This window comes from Tarenaya hassleriana, unplaced genomic scaffold, assembly GCF_000463585.1.
Source record: "Tarenaya hassleriana unplaced genomic scaffold, ASM46358v1 Cleome5, whole genome shotgun sequence".
Taxonomy (NCBI): Eukaryota; Viridiplantae; Streptophyta; class Magnoliopsida; order Brassicales; family Cleomaceae; genus Tarenaya; species Tarenaya hassleriana.
The window spans coordinates 4,685,313-4,699,007 of record NW_010967707.1 but is presented as its reverse complement, the minus strand read 5'-3'; the positions used below and the strand labels follow the sequence as shown (position 1 = coordinate 4,699,007).

At 39.4% G+C, this 13,695-nt stretch overlaps 2 protein-coding genes and 1 long non-coding RNA gene across 6 annotated transcripts; all 3 read right to left on the bottom strand.

The window, feature by feature from the left end:
* Positions 1-19: 19 nt before the first annotated feature.
* LOC109117275 lies at positions 20-755 on the bottom strand. The gene is made up of 3 exons (XR_002024646.1): positions 529-755; positions 277-373; positions 20-164 (listed from the first exon to the last, which is right to left on the bottom strand). It is a non-coding gene; the product is annotated as an uncharacterized LOC109117275 (long non-coding RNA).
* Positions 756-1,523: 768 nt separating this feature from the next.
* Positions 1,524-4,973, bottom strand: LOC104826960. Its single transcript, XM_010559947.2, has 4 exons — positions 4,393-4,973; positions 3,690-3,845; positions 2,957-3,607; positions 1,524-2,872 (listed from the first exon to the last, which is right to left on the bottom strand). The coding sequence occupies exons 1-4, from the start codon at positions 4,738-4,740 to the stop codon at positions 1,808-1,810; spliced, it is 2,220 nt and encodes a 739-aa protein (XP_010558249.1). The 5' UTR covers positions 4,741-4,973; the 3' UTR covers positions 1,524-1,807.
* Positions 4,974-7,463: 2,490 nt separating this feature from the next.
* On the bottom strand, positions 7,464-13,632 carry LOC104826956 (calcium-dependent protein kinase 1-like). Of its 4 annotated transcripts, none has more exons than XM_010559937.2 (12): positions 13,300-13,632; positions 12,833-12,885; positions 12,516-12,722; positions 12,268-12,447; positions 11,046-11,417; positions 9,660-10,531; positions 9,388-9,531; positions 9,143-9,295; positions 8,858-8,973; positions 8,564-8,731; positions 8,131-8,355; positions 7,464-7,865 (listed from the first exon to the last, which is right to left on the bottom strand). In XM_010559937.2, exons 5-12 carry the CDS (start codon positions 11,087-11,089, stop codon positions 7,752-7,754), a joined length of 1,836 nt encoding a protein of 611 aa, XP_010558239.1. In that variant the 5' UTR covers positions 11,090-11,417; positions 12,268-12,447; positions 12,516-12,722; positions 12,833-12,885; positions 13,300-13,632; the 3' UTR covers positions 7,464-7,751. The 4 variants fall into 4 exon arrangements, with proteins under 4 accessions (XP_010558239.1, XP_010558240.1, XP_010558242.1 ...); XM_010559938.2 differs by having other exon boundaries at positions 11,046-11,155; XM_010559940.2 differs by having other exon boundaries at positions 7,464-7,823; positions 13,300-13,552.
* Positions 13,633-13,695: the final 63 nt, after the last annotated feature.

The following is a 13,695-nucleotide window of genomic DNA, read 5'->3' as shown; positions in this document are numbered from 1 at the left end:
AACTGTCGACGCCCCCGGGGGGGGGGGGGGGGGGCTAACTAATACCGAGATTCTTGAAGAAAAGAGAGGTCTTGTTAAGAAGTTCAACATACATCTACATCTTGAATCTTCACTGTTTTCATCATTCCTTTCAATTCATTGTTGGCAGATCTCAGCACCGTCATCTGCAAGTAACCGCATCGCAAATTTTGACCCGTTTCAGAGTTCTATCATATTCATTCGCTTTCACCAAGCATCTTTTTGTAGAAATGACGAGAAAGCAAAAGCCATACATACAGTTTGTTGAGCGTCTTTGAGGCCTTCGGCGGCGAACGAAACTTGATCTAGGTTGAACGTCTGATTATACAGCATGTCACGTTGTCCTTCGTACCTGCTAAAAAAAACGTAGCAGCGGTTATAAACAATCGTCACTCGACAAAACAGGTATCGTGTATTCGTAAGGAAGCTTAAACTCGGTTATTGTCGAACCTTCCTTCCTCCCGAAACAAATGATCAAAGGAACCATTACCAATGAAGATAAAAACTCACATTTTCTTCTGCTTCAGAACCCGCATAGCCCGAGCTTTGATAGCTTCCTGAGATGGACCGGGTCTCGTCTTTTTTATCTGTTCTCTGTATTTGCAGCATCAAGCTTCTTAATCTTCTCTTCCACCAAGTCCCCCTCTTTTGTTAATCTGAGAACACAGCAATGGAGTTATTTCAAAACCCTAAAAGAATGATACCTGAAAATGTCATTGGAATCTCAAAAGAGAAGAAACCAGACAAAGAGGGACTACGCATCAGTGATGAAGATGAATATCATATGCTATCACAAACCGTTCCATCAAGCACTTCCTCGAGAAACATCAAACAAAACGGACAAAGAATCCGACTTATGATGAAACCCAAATCCAAAAACCCTTGTCTTGAACAAACAAAAAACGATGTTCGAAGATGGAACACGATAAAACCCAGAAATCGACAACTAGAAACAAGGACTACTCCTCAATCCGAGCGAAGCCAGAAACACCGTACAGCAACAATCCCTAATTCTCTGCATTCCGCACGTCACCAGCGGCTATGCTGATTTCAAGACGAGATCTCGAATCAAAACCCAAACCATGAATCCGAAGCAGAACATAAGAGTGAGAATAAGAACCCGATCGGAGGCATCTTGAATGGACGGAGGAGGTTCATTGTTCTTCTTCGCGCCGAATACTCTCTTCATCTTCTCCGAACAAGTTCAAAACTTCAGCTATAAAACAGAGAGAGAGATTTCGGAGAAGATTGTCGAATCTTCAAACGATCGACATTCCAAAGTTTTTCCTCCTCGGATTTTCATTTTATGTTTCGCCCAGATCGTAAAGTTTGGAACTTTTCATGTCCGACTGAGATTTTCTTGTCCCCTTCTACAATGTCGATGTTCAAGTTCAACCAAAGGAGCGTTTCTCAATAGGTGTAGTTCTAGATCTTGTAATAACGAATAGATTTCCAAAATTATACGAAAATCCAAATCTGAAACTAAATCTAATGAATATGAAATATAACCAAACCGAAATAATTTATTGTAAAATGCCAGAGTTATAGGAACTAATTATGTACCCAAGAAGAAGTTAGTTGTACCGTTTTTTAGGACCATAAGGAGAAAACTATGAACAAGCTTGGCCACAAAACAAAAGTTTGTATATAAAAACACCCACCAAAGAATCAAACGAGAGAAGCCTTCAGTTTCAGCTTTGGTTCTTACGAGCCGCCAAGCGAGAAAGCCTCTCCCTTTTCTTCCCTATACAATTCTCCAATCTTTAAAACCCTGAAAATCTCAGCCGTTTCACGCCGCAGCCACAGGTACAGAAGCAGCTTCGGAAACGGTATCAGTCATCATCGTTCTTGCTGCAGAACTGTCTGAAGATTCAGCCATGGTTCGGTGGATTTCGATTTGGAGACGGTGGTGAAAAGACGAGACGAGTCCCTTCTTCATGTCGGCTTTGAGTTGCCTTATGGGTATTGCAGCGAGGAAGCTCTTTATGTACTCTCTGCATGATTCTTTACCTCTGCAAATCACTTCGCTTTGCTTGGGTTCCTCTGGAGATGCCGATTCCGGCTCGTTCTTGACGTCGGGTTTCGGGTTTGAAGGGGTGGTGGTGGTGGTGGTGGTGTCAATGGCGGGTGGTAGCCTCTGGATCTCTGCGTCTTTGTCGAATTTCAAGATGTAGGCTTGGTTGCAGCCCTCGTAGAGCCTCTCTCCCAGCGTGTCGATGATGTAGTAAGCGTCGTGGTTGATGAGAAGGACGAAGAAATGGTCGTTCCAGCTCACGATGTAGACGAAGGGCTCGTCGTTTTCGGTCGTTGAATCTTGCTCTTGCTTGATGATCTCTTCCCAGATACTGTCGAAGGACATCACTCCATGGAGAAAGTCGAGACCAGTCTCTTCTTCTTCTTCTTCTAGTTCTTCCCCTGATTTCTCTGGATGGAAGAACCCGATGAAAGATTTCTCCGGAACAACGCAGAGGGGACGGATTCCGGCCAGGAGGACGGTCTCGAGGTCGAAATGTTTGTCCGGAAAACGTTCCCGATACTCCTCGTTCTCGCACAGATTTCTCCATTCTGTTGACCCTTCTCTGATAAGGCTATCAAACTCCGACCTCGTCGGCATTACTCCTTTGTTGGATTGCAACCAATGGGATATGACCGCAACCAAGGCCGTGCAGGCGCTCTCTCCGGCCGCACTCTCGCTCCGTTGGTCAATCGAACCGAGAAAGACTTGAGCCGTAAGCTTCATTATCCCGTCCCGGCTTGCGATTTCCTTAGTCTCCCAGCTTCCGACAACGAAGTTCTCGTCTCCAAACTCCGAGTTAGATGATCGCTTCATGGCTGAATCATTGGATTTGTACCACTGCACGGAAATAGGTTGCACGTTAGAAAGAAACGTATTACGAAAGTGAAAGCAACTTACGGTTGTTTTTTCCACTGCACATACCTCCGAGAAAGACTCATCCGATGAACTTAGATGTCTTCTGTCGAAATCAATATCGTCTCCACCTTCTTCAAGACAATCTTTTTTCAGAAGAGGCTCGCCCTTGCCTTTGGGAGATTTGAAGCTCAGTTTTCTCTTCTTCCATGATAGCATCCTCTTCTTCGACAGCTGCCCAGATGAATTCTCTTCACGAGAATGCTCGAGGTCTGACCTTCGGTGGCTGTAATAAACAAAACCCTCATCTCCTGGGTCTATATTGGCGTGAAACGAGCTTCTACCCCAAATGGCATATGGCAATGTCTTGTAGTTAACTGGATCGGAAGCACTTCCATCCTCTCTACTCTCTTCTGAAAAATCCCCAGCAATTTCATCCAGAGAATCTGTATCAAAGGGATCACTTGACTCGGTATCGAGATTTCTATCAGGGCTTTTGCCTTCGCTGTCACTGGTTGCACCCCGAGTGTTATCTTTTCTCACCCCTTGGCCAATTGACATGCAATGATTGAAAGTTTTGATCTTTCTCAGACCCGCTTTTACAGCAGTCTCGGCTTTCTCGTTTGAGGGAGCCTCCATGGAACAAGGAGACCACAACACAGGTAGAACCGATCTTTGTCTCCCGGGAGATGATTCTTTTGGGGTAAACTGAAGTGATATCTGCAAAAGGGTAACCGTTGTAGTAAGAAATACGAAAAAAAGAACAAATCCACAAGATGATGGGGAAGGGGGGGTCACTCACATGAAGACATGGACATGACGAAGATGGAGTTCCCGAGATCTTGAGAGGGACTTCGACTGGAACATCATCTTCTTGCAGAGGTGAACAGTGTCCTGCAATATTCAGCAATGCCTTTCCAATGATGGGAATTTTCTCCTTTGATCCTTGATTAATCCCCTACATGATCAACAACCCGATATCAGAACACATATGTTACGAACACTTCTAACCACATGATCGTCTGGTTGAGGAACATATCAAGAACACAAGCCAGCCAAGTAACTTCATGTTTATATTTACTGTCTGAACAAGAAACCTGGATCAAATTCATATGTCCTATATGGATCAATGCAGAGATATATACATATGGTTTCACTGTAGTGATGCTGACGTACAGAGAAGATAACTAAGTATACATATGAGTATATGGGCAAGATTCAGATCATTCATAAGATCAAATACAGGAAATACAAACATAAAGCATCAAAGTTTCATAATCACATGAGCCTACAGCAACAAAAAATCAGAAGAATAACGCAGATTTTCCCAAATTTAGGAGGGCAATGGCATCATCAGTCATCAGATGATCGTATGGTACGAGAATCTGATCGAGAAGCCGATAATCAAACCAGGCGTCTAATACAATCAGAGCCCGTGAATTCAAATAAGTGATCACCACAGAGAGAGATAGGGAGAGAGAGAGAGAGAGAGAGAGAGGGCATACATTGAAGACAGTAAAAGCAATCTCCCATGGCAGGAACAAGCCGTCCTTGTAGACGGCGAAATCACAGTCCCTCTTGAATTCCTCATTCCACTCGACGACACCATCGCCTCTGCAGCCGCCTTCCTCGGTCAAATTCCGGACGACAGAGCGTTTCAGAGCCACCGTTCTCGGTCCCTTCCACTTGACCTCTACCACGGGTCTCTTCCTCGGCCTCCGACCACCACCGCAACCCTCTTCATCGCCGTCAAATCGGGATGAATCCAGACCGTCCATCCGAAGAATGACGACGACCACCTCGAATTTCGCGGCGGTGAGAGGCGGCCACGGCGGCCACCGCATGATTCTCATCTTGCCCACAATTCTAGTTAGTGAAGGAGTGCGATCGGAGAGAGAATTCGCGTGAGAGGATAAACAACGAAGAGCCCGACGAAGAAGAAGATACGGGTTGAGAAAATCGAGATTCTCGGGAGAGAAAATATCGGATCTTTAGGAAGTGGGTATGGCGGATTTGGTGATTGAAACCAATGAAACGCACAAAGTTTGAAATTTGAAGAGAGAGAGAGAATGGGAATGTCAGCGTGGAATGTGCGTTTTGTTTTCCATGGTCAACCCTTTGCAAGAGGATCTAAAATTCCCTTAATCCTATAATTAATAGATTTACTTACAAAAAAATATTACTTTCTTATTTTTAACTAAATTTACAAATATCTTCGTTCTATTTCTGTACATTATTTCCATACATAGATTAAAATAATTATGTAATAACATAAACAGGTACAGATTAATACAAATAAAAATACAGATAGATGTCAATAACACGGATTGATATCTAAAGATATAAATCATATGATAAAAAATGAAATAACAAATGAATAAATATTTTTTTTCACAAATAAAGAGCTGGTAAAAGAATCATATTATATATATATATATATATGTATTTATGTATGTATTTATATATTTCAATGAATGAAGAAGTCAAGAGGATCATACCACCGGGTTTCGTGGTTGAGTTACTTGATATAATTTCTAAAATTACTAATTAATTTATTGCAATACACACCTACGATTGATTGTGTATTAGGAGTGAATCTCTAGATTTGGATAATGAAAATCTAATCATATTTATCCAATTAAATATAAAAAATAAAACAAGTCATGAGAAAATACTTTTTTAGATAAATGTATATGTGTATAGAAAAGAAAAAAAAGTGACATATAATTTTACAAAATAAAAGACTAAGTATATATTATAAAAACCCTAAATATATTATTTACTAAAACAATTGTTGATTTATTTTTATTGAGGATAAAAGTCAAAGCATAAATCTTATATATCATATTTTTCAAACTATGAATGATTAAACCGATAAAAATAATGACCCATGGAAATCTTAATGCGGGATGATATATTGGTTTGAGAATGTATTCCGAATATTCAATTATCAGAGCTCTATAAATTATAAAACGTGGTAAAAATCTTATTTTGTGACATGAAAAACTAATAAATACTTATATTGTTTATGCATCTGGATAATATAATATGATTAAAGAAAGTATAAAATTATGTATTTATCGGTTCTGTTAGGGAATTTGATATCTAGGATATTTATTCATTAATTCATATTCTTTGAATATTCGGAATTAGATTTATTTTTGGGGTAATGAATACTTTTTCAATATTTATTTTATTTACTTTAAATTAGAGCCGGTCACCGAACGGGGCGAGGGTAGTGGACCCACAAATGCACAATTATGGCCTCTATGACATTGAGAACCGATGAACCGTTAATTTTACAAAATAATTTCGATCATGTAACCATCAAGTTTGCTTAAATTTTGATTACTTTTTATATTTAATTTGGTTAATTTGAATTTTAATATTGTAACAACTAGTTTTAAAATCGAATTAAATTTAGATATATCTATACTTCATTTCATTTTGTTTGAATTTTGGGTACAAGAGTCAAAATAAATGTCCCTAATATTATATCATATAAAATAATTAAATTTTAATTTATCTCTTGCACTTGAAGACTTATAGCTCTTACTAAAATACCTTTAATGCTCCACATTAATCTGTTTTCCTTTTTTTTTTGTCTGTAATGGGGATTTAAAGAATTAAATTTGTCTCGGGGCGTATTCTTAAAATCAATTTTCGCATTCCATTTTCTGAAATTCTATGAATCTTGTTGAATGATAGATAATGTCTTTTATTGATTGATTATATAGTCAACGCGTGTATTAAAAAAATATAATTTTATAAGTGTTCTACAAGACAAAAAAAAAAAGTCAAACTATTCAAATGATACAATGTCATATTAAAACTAAAAGTAATTTATTCGTTTTATTATATGTGCGCATGTGAATGGATGTTGATCTGAGATGATTATTTAAATAAAAATGTCAAATTGAACAACTCTTTTTCAAATAAAAAAGTTAATTTAATTTAATAATTATGAGCCAAGAAGTCGTACCCCAACCAAAAACTTATTCTTTAAATTTTTTAGTGGTCTAAATTATTTAGTTGAAAACACTTTCAATAGTAAGACCCACTTTCACTTTCCCACTGCAAATACATTTTTTTAAAGAATAAAATCTAAAATATATAACTATCTCTTGGTAATTTCGATTTTAGATTGATGGGCCAAAATATATAAGGTCCAAAAATATAATAATAAACCCACAGGATTAATATTGAAATTTAGCCTTTGGGAATGATTTTTATTTTGAGTTTTTGGTTTTAGTTTTTGGATTTTAGTTTTTAGTTTTTGATTTTTGGTTTTTGGATTCTATAATATTTATAAATCCAAAAAATGTGTTTTTTGGTTTTTCATTGATTTTTTCATCAAAATATTTTTTCAAATTTCTAATAAAAATAATTTTATAAAAATTTGAAATGATAATTTTTTTTTTTTTTTTTTAGATTCTAAAACCTCCAATCATGCAAGAACTTATATAAAAACCGGCGGATTTTTGTCAAACAGACAAAGTTACAGAACAATTTTGGGGAAAGATCATAACTTCATGAAAACCTGACAACATCAGAAGAAGTGAAGTTTGGAGAGTAATGCAGTTAAGAACTTGTGAGTTGACCCTATCAGTTGGGAACATATAGTAAACTTGTCTGTTTCCGGCAATGTCACAATTGTTTCCCATATGTCCGGAAGTAACTGAAAAAAAAAAGAAAAAAACCCTATATCTGCACAGAGAATGCTGCTGAAACAAGTTCAGAACAAAAATCTCACCAAAAGATTGGAACTTTCTAGAGACTAAAACAGAGTATAGGCTATGCACTCTGCTACACAAAACCATCGTATGTATTGATCTCTATTCTTCCTGTTTCGAAACACCTGAAACTATTGTCTCAGTGCAATGGTAAAGCAAGTTTCTAGACCCTTCTTCGCCGGTCCGGCAGTGATGGTCCCTTTCTGCATCATTGCCACAAACTCGTTATAGTCTATCCGCCCATCCTGCAGCCATGACCCGATGTGTTAAAGAATTCGGTTGATTCGTATCAATTCCACAGAACTTGGAAGCGAGAACTGAAGAAAGTTCTTGAAATACACTTTAATCTTCAAGCAATGGATTATGGATCTGTGACTATAATTTCAATCCCTCATATTCTGGATTCCCTCTAAAAACCCTACAAAATTCTGTCCTTTTCAGCTTTATGTATAACGATTATGATCAAGCCATAGGCAAATAGTGACGTGGTGATGGGTGAGAAGATCTTACGTTGTCTTGATCAACATCTCGCATCATTTCTTCTATTCGGAAATCCTCTACACCGAACTCCTCACAAGCTTGCTGGAGCTCGTCTGCAGTGATATAACCGCTCCCATCCTTGTCAAAGTAAGAAAAGGCCGCAAATAAATGGTCCTCCCTCTCTATTTTGTTCAGATGCAATGTAGCGGCTATGAACTCCTTGTAATCTATTGTTCCACTGTTGTCCACATCAGCCTAGAACATGATAGAAATCATGAAGATGTCTGGTTTGGAGTTCGTGGTAAAAGAGGAAACGATGAAAAAGGAATGGAACTTGTTACAGTTTGGAACAGCATAGAACATTCCAACCGACAAAAGTCGAACTGTGTTTCTCAACTAAGAGAGGAAAAATCATGGCAAATGATGTGGAGAAATAAAGAGGAAGCAACGTGTTAACACTTACAGCTTGCATTAGGTCACGAATTTCAGATTCCTTGAGATTGGCACCAACCCGTTTCAGTCCTGCTTTCAGTTCTTCGAAAGTTATCTGACCACTCTTGTCAGTGTCTATCATCTTGAACATTCCTTTCAAGCCAGCTATTTCCTCCTCGGATAAGATCTCAGCAATGACCTAAAGAAAGAAGGAAAACACTAAACTTACTGTGTGTTCTCTTTCTTTCTTATGAATAAAGAGGTAGGATGACAAAAGATTTTGGCTTTCTGATGGGATATGGTCTTCAGATATTGATTCACTTACTCTAAGAGCCATCTTCTTGAACTTGTTCATGGCAGAAAATTGCTTCATATGGCTCAGAACAGCGGAATCCAGAGGCTTGTCTGGAGCTGTTCCATCAACTTTCACCCATGGATGACCTGTTCAAAAGCAAAAGTTCTTCAGAACAAAGAACGGTGAAAAGCTCAAATGGTTATGATTTGTAATAACACAGATCTTACTCAACTATAAAAGGGAGGAGTGTATTAGTCGATTTGTGCTCAAAATAATCAAGGATAAGGGCCGAAGGTTCAGTTTGAAACAACTTACATAAAACTTGGTGGGCAGTTAATCTTCTGTTTGGGTCTCGCACGAGCATTTTCCTCACTAAGTCTTTTGCACTTTCAGAGATGCTAGGCCAGGGATCAGATGTGAAGTCAACATCTCCATGGAGGATCTGTTCGAAAATTCCTTGCTCGGTTTCTGGGTATTAACAGATACAATAACAAAAAAATATTGAAAGAGTCCAATATAAACAAGTAATTGATGAGTTGATCAGAATCTATGATTCATACCACCCCAGAATGGAGGAACTCCGCTTAATAAAACGTAAACAATCACACCAGCACTCCATACGTCTGCTTCAGGACCATAATGCATTCGAAGGACTTCTGGAGCTATATAATATGGGCTACCAACAACGCCGGTGAAAACATCGCCTGCAAATGAAGGAATTGGATTACAATATCCAACAAAAATTTTGAATTATAATCTTTTTCCAATCCAGAAACATGACATTTAGGCTAAGATTGAGATTTGATAATCACGTAGCAATAGAATGCATTACCTGGCTTGAAGAATATTGACAATCCAAAGTCAATTGCCTTCAAGAGAGACTCTTCCTGTTTACTGACGAACAGAAAATTCTCGGGCTTCAGGTCTCGATGCATGACACCAAGAGAATGACAAGCTTCCACGATCCCAACTATGGTTCGTGTGAGCTCAGCTGCTTTCCTCTCAGTATAATGACCACGTTTAAGTATTCTATCGAAAAGCTCACCACCTGCACATAGCTCCATCACAAGATGTACTGCCACAGCATCCTCATAAGCCCCTTTAATGGATATTACATTTGGGTGACCAGACAAGTGATGCATTATCTGAATCTCCCTTCTAACATCCTCCACATCCTCGTCTGTTGATAACTTCCTCTTAGAAATCGACTTGCAGGCATACTCTTTCCCCGTAGTCTTCTCCACACATAAAAATATTGTCCCAAACTGCCCTTGTCCGAGTTTCCTTCCCAAGGAATATAATTCCTTAAAGTTTTCAGTCTTCCTCTGCAACAATGACTCGGTTCTAAGCCCAGCATTGGACACTCTCTTCATATGTGTAGGCTTCTTCGGTTTAGCTGGAATGCCGGGTTTGGCTTCTGGCTTGGTTTCTGGTTTAGTTCCGGATTTTGTCGTTGAGTTTGTTTCTGATTGGGATTCTGGGTCGGTTTCAGATTGTACCTCTGGTTCGGGTTTTGGTTCCGTTTCGGTGTTAGCCTCTGGCTTAAGCATTGTGAGCTGTTCAGGGGGTTTATCTTGCACTGCAGGTAGTGGAGATTGCAATTCCCTCGAAGGTGCTTCATTGGCAGCTTCGTCGTTAGTCTGGGAAACCAAATGATCCCCCTTCCATGGCGGCCATATTGCTGAGGAAACAGATTGCAAAAACCTTCCTCTGAGAAATTGACTTGCAGGCATGCTCTTTCCCCGTAGTCTTCTCCACACATAAAAATATTGTCCCAAACTGCCCTTGTCCGAGTTTCCTTCCCAAGGAATATAATTCCTTAAAGTTTTCAGTCTTCCTCTGCAACAATGACTCGGTTCTAAGCCCAGCATTGGACACTCTCTTCATATGTGTAGGCTTCTTCGGTTTAGCTGGAATGCCGGGTTTGGCTTCTGGCTTGGTTTCTGGTTTAGTTCCGGATTTTGTCGTTGAGTTTGTTTCTGATTGGGATTCTGGGTCGGTTTCAGATTGTACCTCTGGTTCGGGTTTTGGTTCCGTTTCGGTGTTAGCCTCTGGCTTAAGCATTGTGAGCTGTTCAGGGGGTTTATCTTGCACTGCAGGTAGTGGAGATTGCAATTCCCTCGAAGGTGCTTCATTGGCAGCTTCGTCGTTAGTCTGGGAAACCAAATGATCCCCCTTCCATGGCGGCCATATTGCTGAGGAAACAGATTGCAAAAACCCTACATTGCTGGTAATGCTTGGTCCTACACAGGTATTCCCCATCTAATATCCTTAATTCTCCTAATCCCTTCTCCAGAAAATCATCAAGTAATCTCTCTACATCAAGATCTGATCAAAAGAACGCAATGGCATCATCTCAGAGCAACCACACTACATCCTTTATATCATACGGCTGAGTTGTTGAACAACATCAGACATCAAATATTGAACATTCCGGAATCAGATAACGACTTCTACTCCGATATAGGTAGATTGAGTATTCAAATGATTCAGAATCTGACTCAAATCAATAAGTTAAAACAGAACACTGGAGGTGTATCTTCCAGGTGACAATAAGCAGCAGCAGCAACAAAAACCGATACAGAGAATGCTGCAAACAACGTATCAAGTGAACAAGCAAAAAAAAATCAAAATGGCATCAGAAAAATCGAAACTTTAGACGAACCCAGGTAAGAAATCGAGGCAATGAAGCAAACCCAGGAGAAACCACCGGAAAAAGGAAGAAAATAAAAGAGGAGAGAAAACCCAGGGATCGTTTAATAGCACGACACTTGCATCAACTGGTGGAAGATGTATAGTTTAGTGAGTCGGGGGGAGGAAGATGAAACAGAGGACCCCTGTCGGGTTTTGTCTCAACGATTTTTGCGGACAGATTGTGTTAAACATGTGCTCTAAATATGATACAATTTCGAGACAAAATGATAACTGAAAAAAAATGGACCCAATGAAGTATTTTCTCAGAGATCTTATCAATTATCAGACACTTTTGTTGTTTGATTGAGGTAGAGGAAAATATAAACCTAAAAATATTGCATCAGATAATATACCTTATAGTGTTATTTGTTTCTTATTATTTTAATTTAGTTGATCTATGAAAATTAAATGCGAAGATTTTGAGTATTTGGTGGTATGATAAGAAAGAGATGACCTATTAGGAAACATTTTTGCAAATGCAGCACCACAAAAATGGAAAAATGTCATATTTTCCTAAAGAGTAATATCCCTGTCTAGCAAAGCAGATATCCATGGTTTTTATGATTCTTATGTCTTCCTAAACAAAAACAAATATATGTTCGTTGGTTTCACAACTTGAGAGGAAACTTGAAGTGACTCACTAGATGCTATATTATTGATGGAATTGAAATACAGGCGATCAGGGTTTGATCATGCATCCATTTTATGGACCAGTCAAAGCAAGCTGGTTTTGCAAGAAAACTCACCATGATGTGTTTGAAAGTCGGTTTTTTGATGGACTTCAGTAGATGTTGGCAGTGGGTTATCATTAAAACGGATTTCTTCGGGATCAACGGTCTGTTCACTGCTTTCGCCACGCCTTGAAGAGCATCGATATCCAAACCAGATTCAATTTCATCCAGTATAGCCAAATCAGCTCCAAGGACCTGCAAGCTCGATTGAGTTTCAGTTAATGAGAAGCCAAAGAAGCTGATTGGATCAAGTTCTTGCTCACCAAGCTTTCTTTCGTCGAGCACTGAACAACACCATATGCGAGAAATCCATATTGCTAAGCTAACATCCGGGATCTCAATCGGGGACTGGAAAACTCATTCAGAGGGCGGCGAGAGGTCTTTCCTCTGGTTCCAAGTCAAGCAGATTCTAGGCTTTAAACACAGTACTGTCTCCCCATTACTTCATAATCTGGATGGCCAACAAGAACCTGCAATATATAAGCCCTCACTGAGAGAACAGACTGGGAATTCTGTGCCGTCGAGATTATCCTGAGATGCAATAGTTCAATCTTCATGAACAAACCGATGAGATGTTCACCTTCGAAAATGTCCCCCTCCCCCTGAGCCACTCTTCCCCATCATCGCATGAACCTTCAACAAAATTTCAACAAAGAAGCTATATATAGCAATACCCAGGAACCCACTGATCCCCACAAGTTCATCAGGACATTCACAAAAACGCTCAAAACATACGTTTGTATAGCACATTATACATCAGTGTTCTTCTTGTTGGATGTATAGTACTAAAGATAACTTTTTCCTGTGCCGATTCATTATCACAGATCAGATTTCTGACTCGGAAGTTCTCGGCCCTCGAGAAAAGTTTTGAGGAAAAACTTGTTGCTTTAGATGGCTGTTTCAAATCAATACATATCAATCTAAGAACCAGAGGATTACACAAGATCGAGGTTGAATTTATAAAATTACAAAGTTAATTCTATGAATAGGCAATAATGTCAAAATTACAGAAGCAAAATTCAATCATTTGACGAGATTGGTACCCACCTCTCCTTCGTAGACCACAAAATCGATGCCCTTGAGAATCTCCTACCTCAATTCTAACGAACACAGTTCTCAAATCCCTAACTTCGAGCAAGGGCCTCTTTACACACTTCATCGCGACCGTCCACGGACGAAGCCGGCAATAGAGACTAATCGACGGCTCTCAGAACGCAGCTATTGAACCATGACGGCGGCCATGGCGACGGAGCTTGCGGCGGCGCGAGGCGGAGGATCTCTGGTGTGTGAGCGCGTGAGGTTACGCGTGTGGGGTGTAATGTAGGTTTAGTGACACGTGTCTGGATGCGATTGGCAGAGACCATAAGCAAATTGATTTTTATTTTTGAAGAAAAATAGAGAAATATGCCTAGTCTCACTGTCACTCTCTCCATTTTCTCCTCC

What these genes read in the sequence shown, in the direction of transcription:
- LOC104826960 (XM_010559947.2), bottom strand. Translation starts at nt 4,740, where the DNA reads ATGAGAATCATGCGGTGGCCGCCGTGGCCGCCTCTCACCGCCGCGAAA. An exon ending in TTGCTTTTACTGTCTTCAAT is followed by an intron (nt 3,846 to 4,392) that starts GTATGCCCTCTC and finishes TTGATCATGTAG; the next exon opens with GGGATTAATCAAGGATCAAA. An exon ending in CGTCATGTCCATGTCTTCAT is followed by an intron (nt 3,608 to 3,689) that starts GTGAGTGACCCC and finishes ACCCTTTTGCAG; the next exon opens with ATATCACTTCAGTTTACCCC.
- LOC104826956 (XM_010559937.2), bottom strand. Translation starts at nt 11,089, where the DNA reads ATGGGGAATACCTGTGTAGGACCAAGCATTACCAGCAATGTAGG. An exon ending in AGCATTACCAGCAATGTAGG is followed by an intron (nt 10,532 to 11,045) that starts GTTTTTGCAATC and finishes TCTCAGAGGAAG; the next exon opens with GTTTTTGCAATCTGTTTCCT. An exon ending in GTCAATATTCTTCAAGCCAG is followed by an intron (nt 9,532 to 9,659) that starts GTAATGCATTCT and finishes CTTCATTTGCAG; the next exon opens with GCGATGTTTTCACCGGCGTT.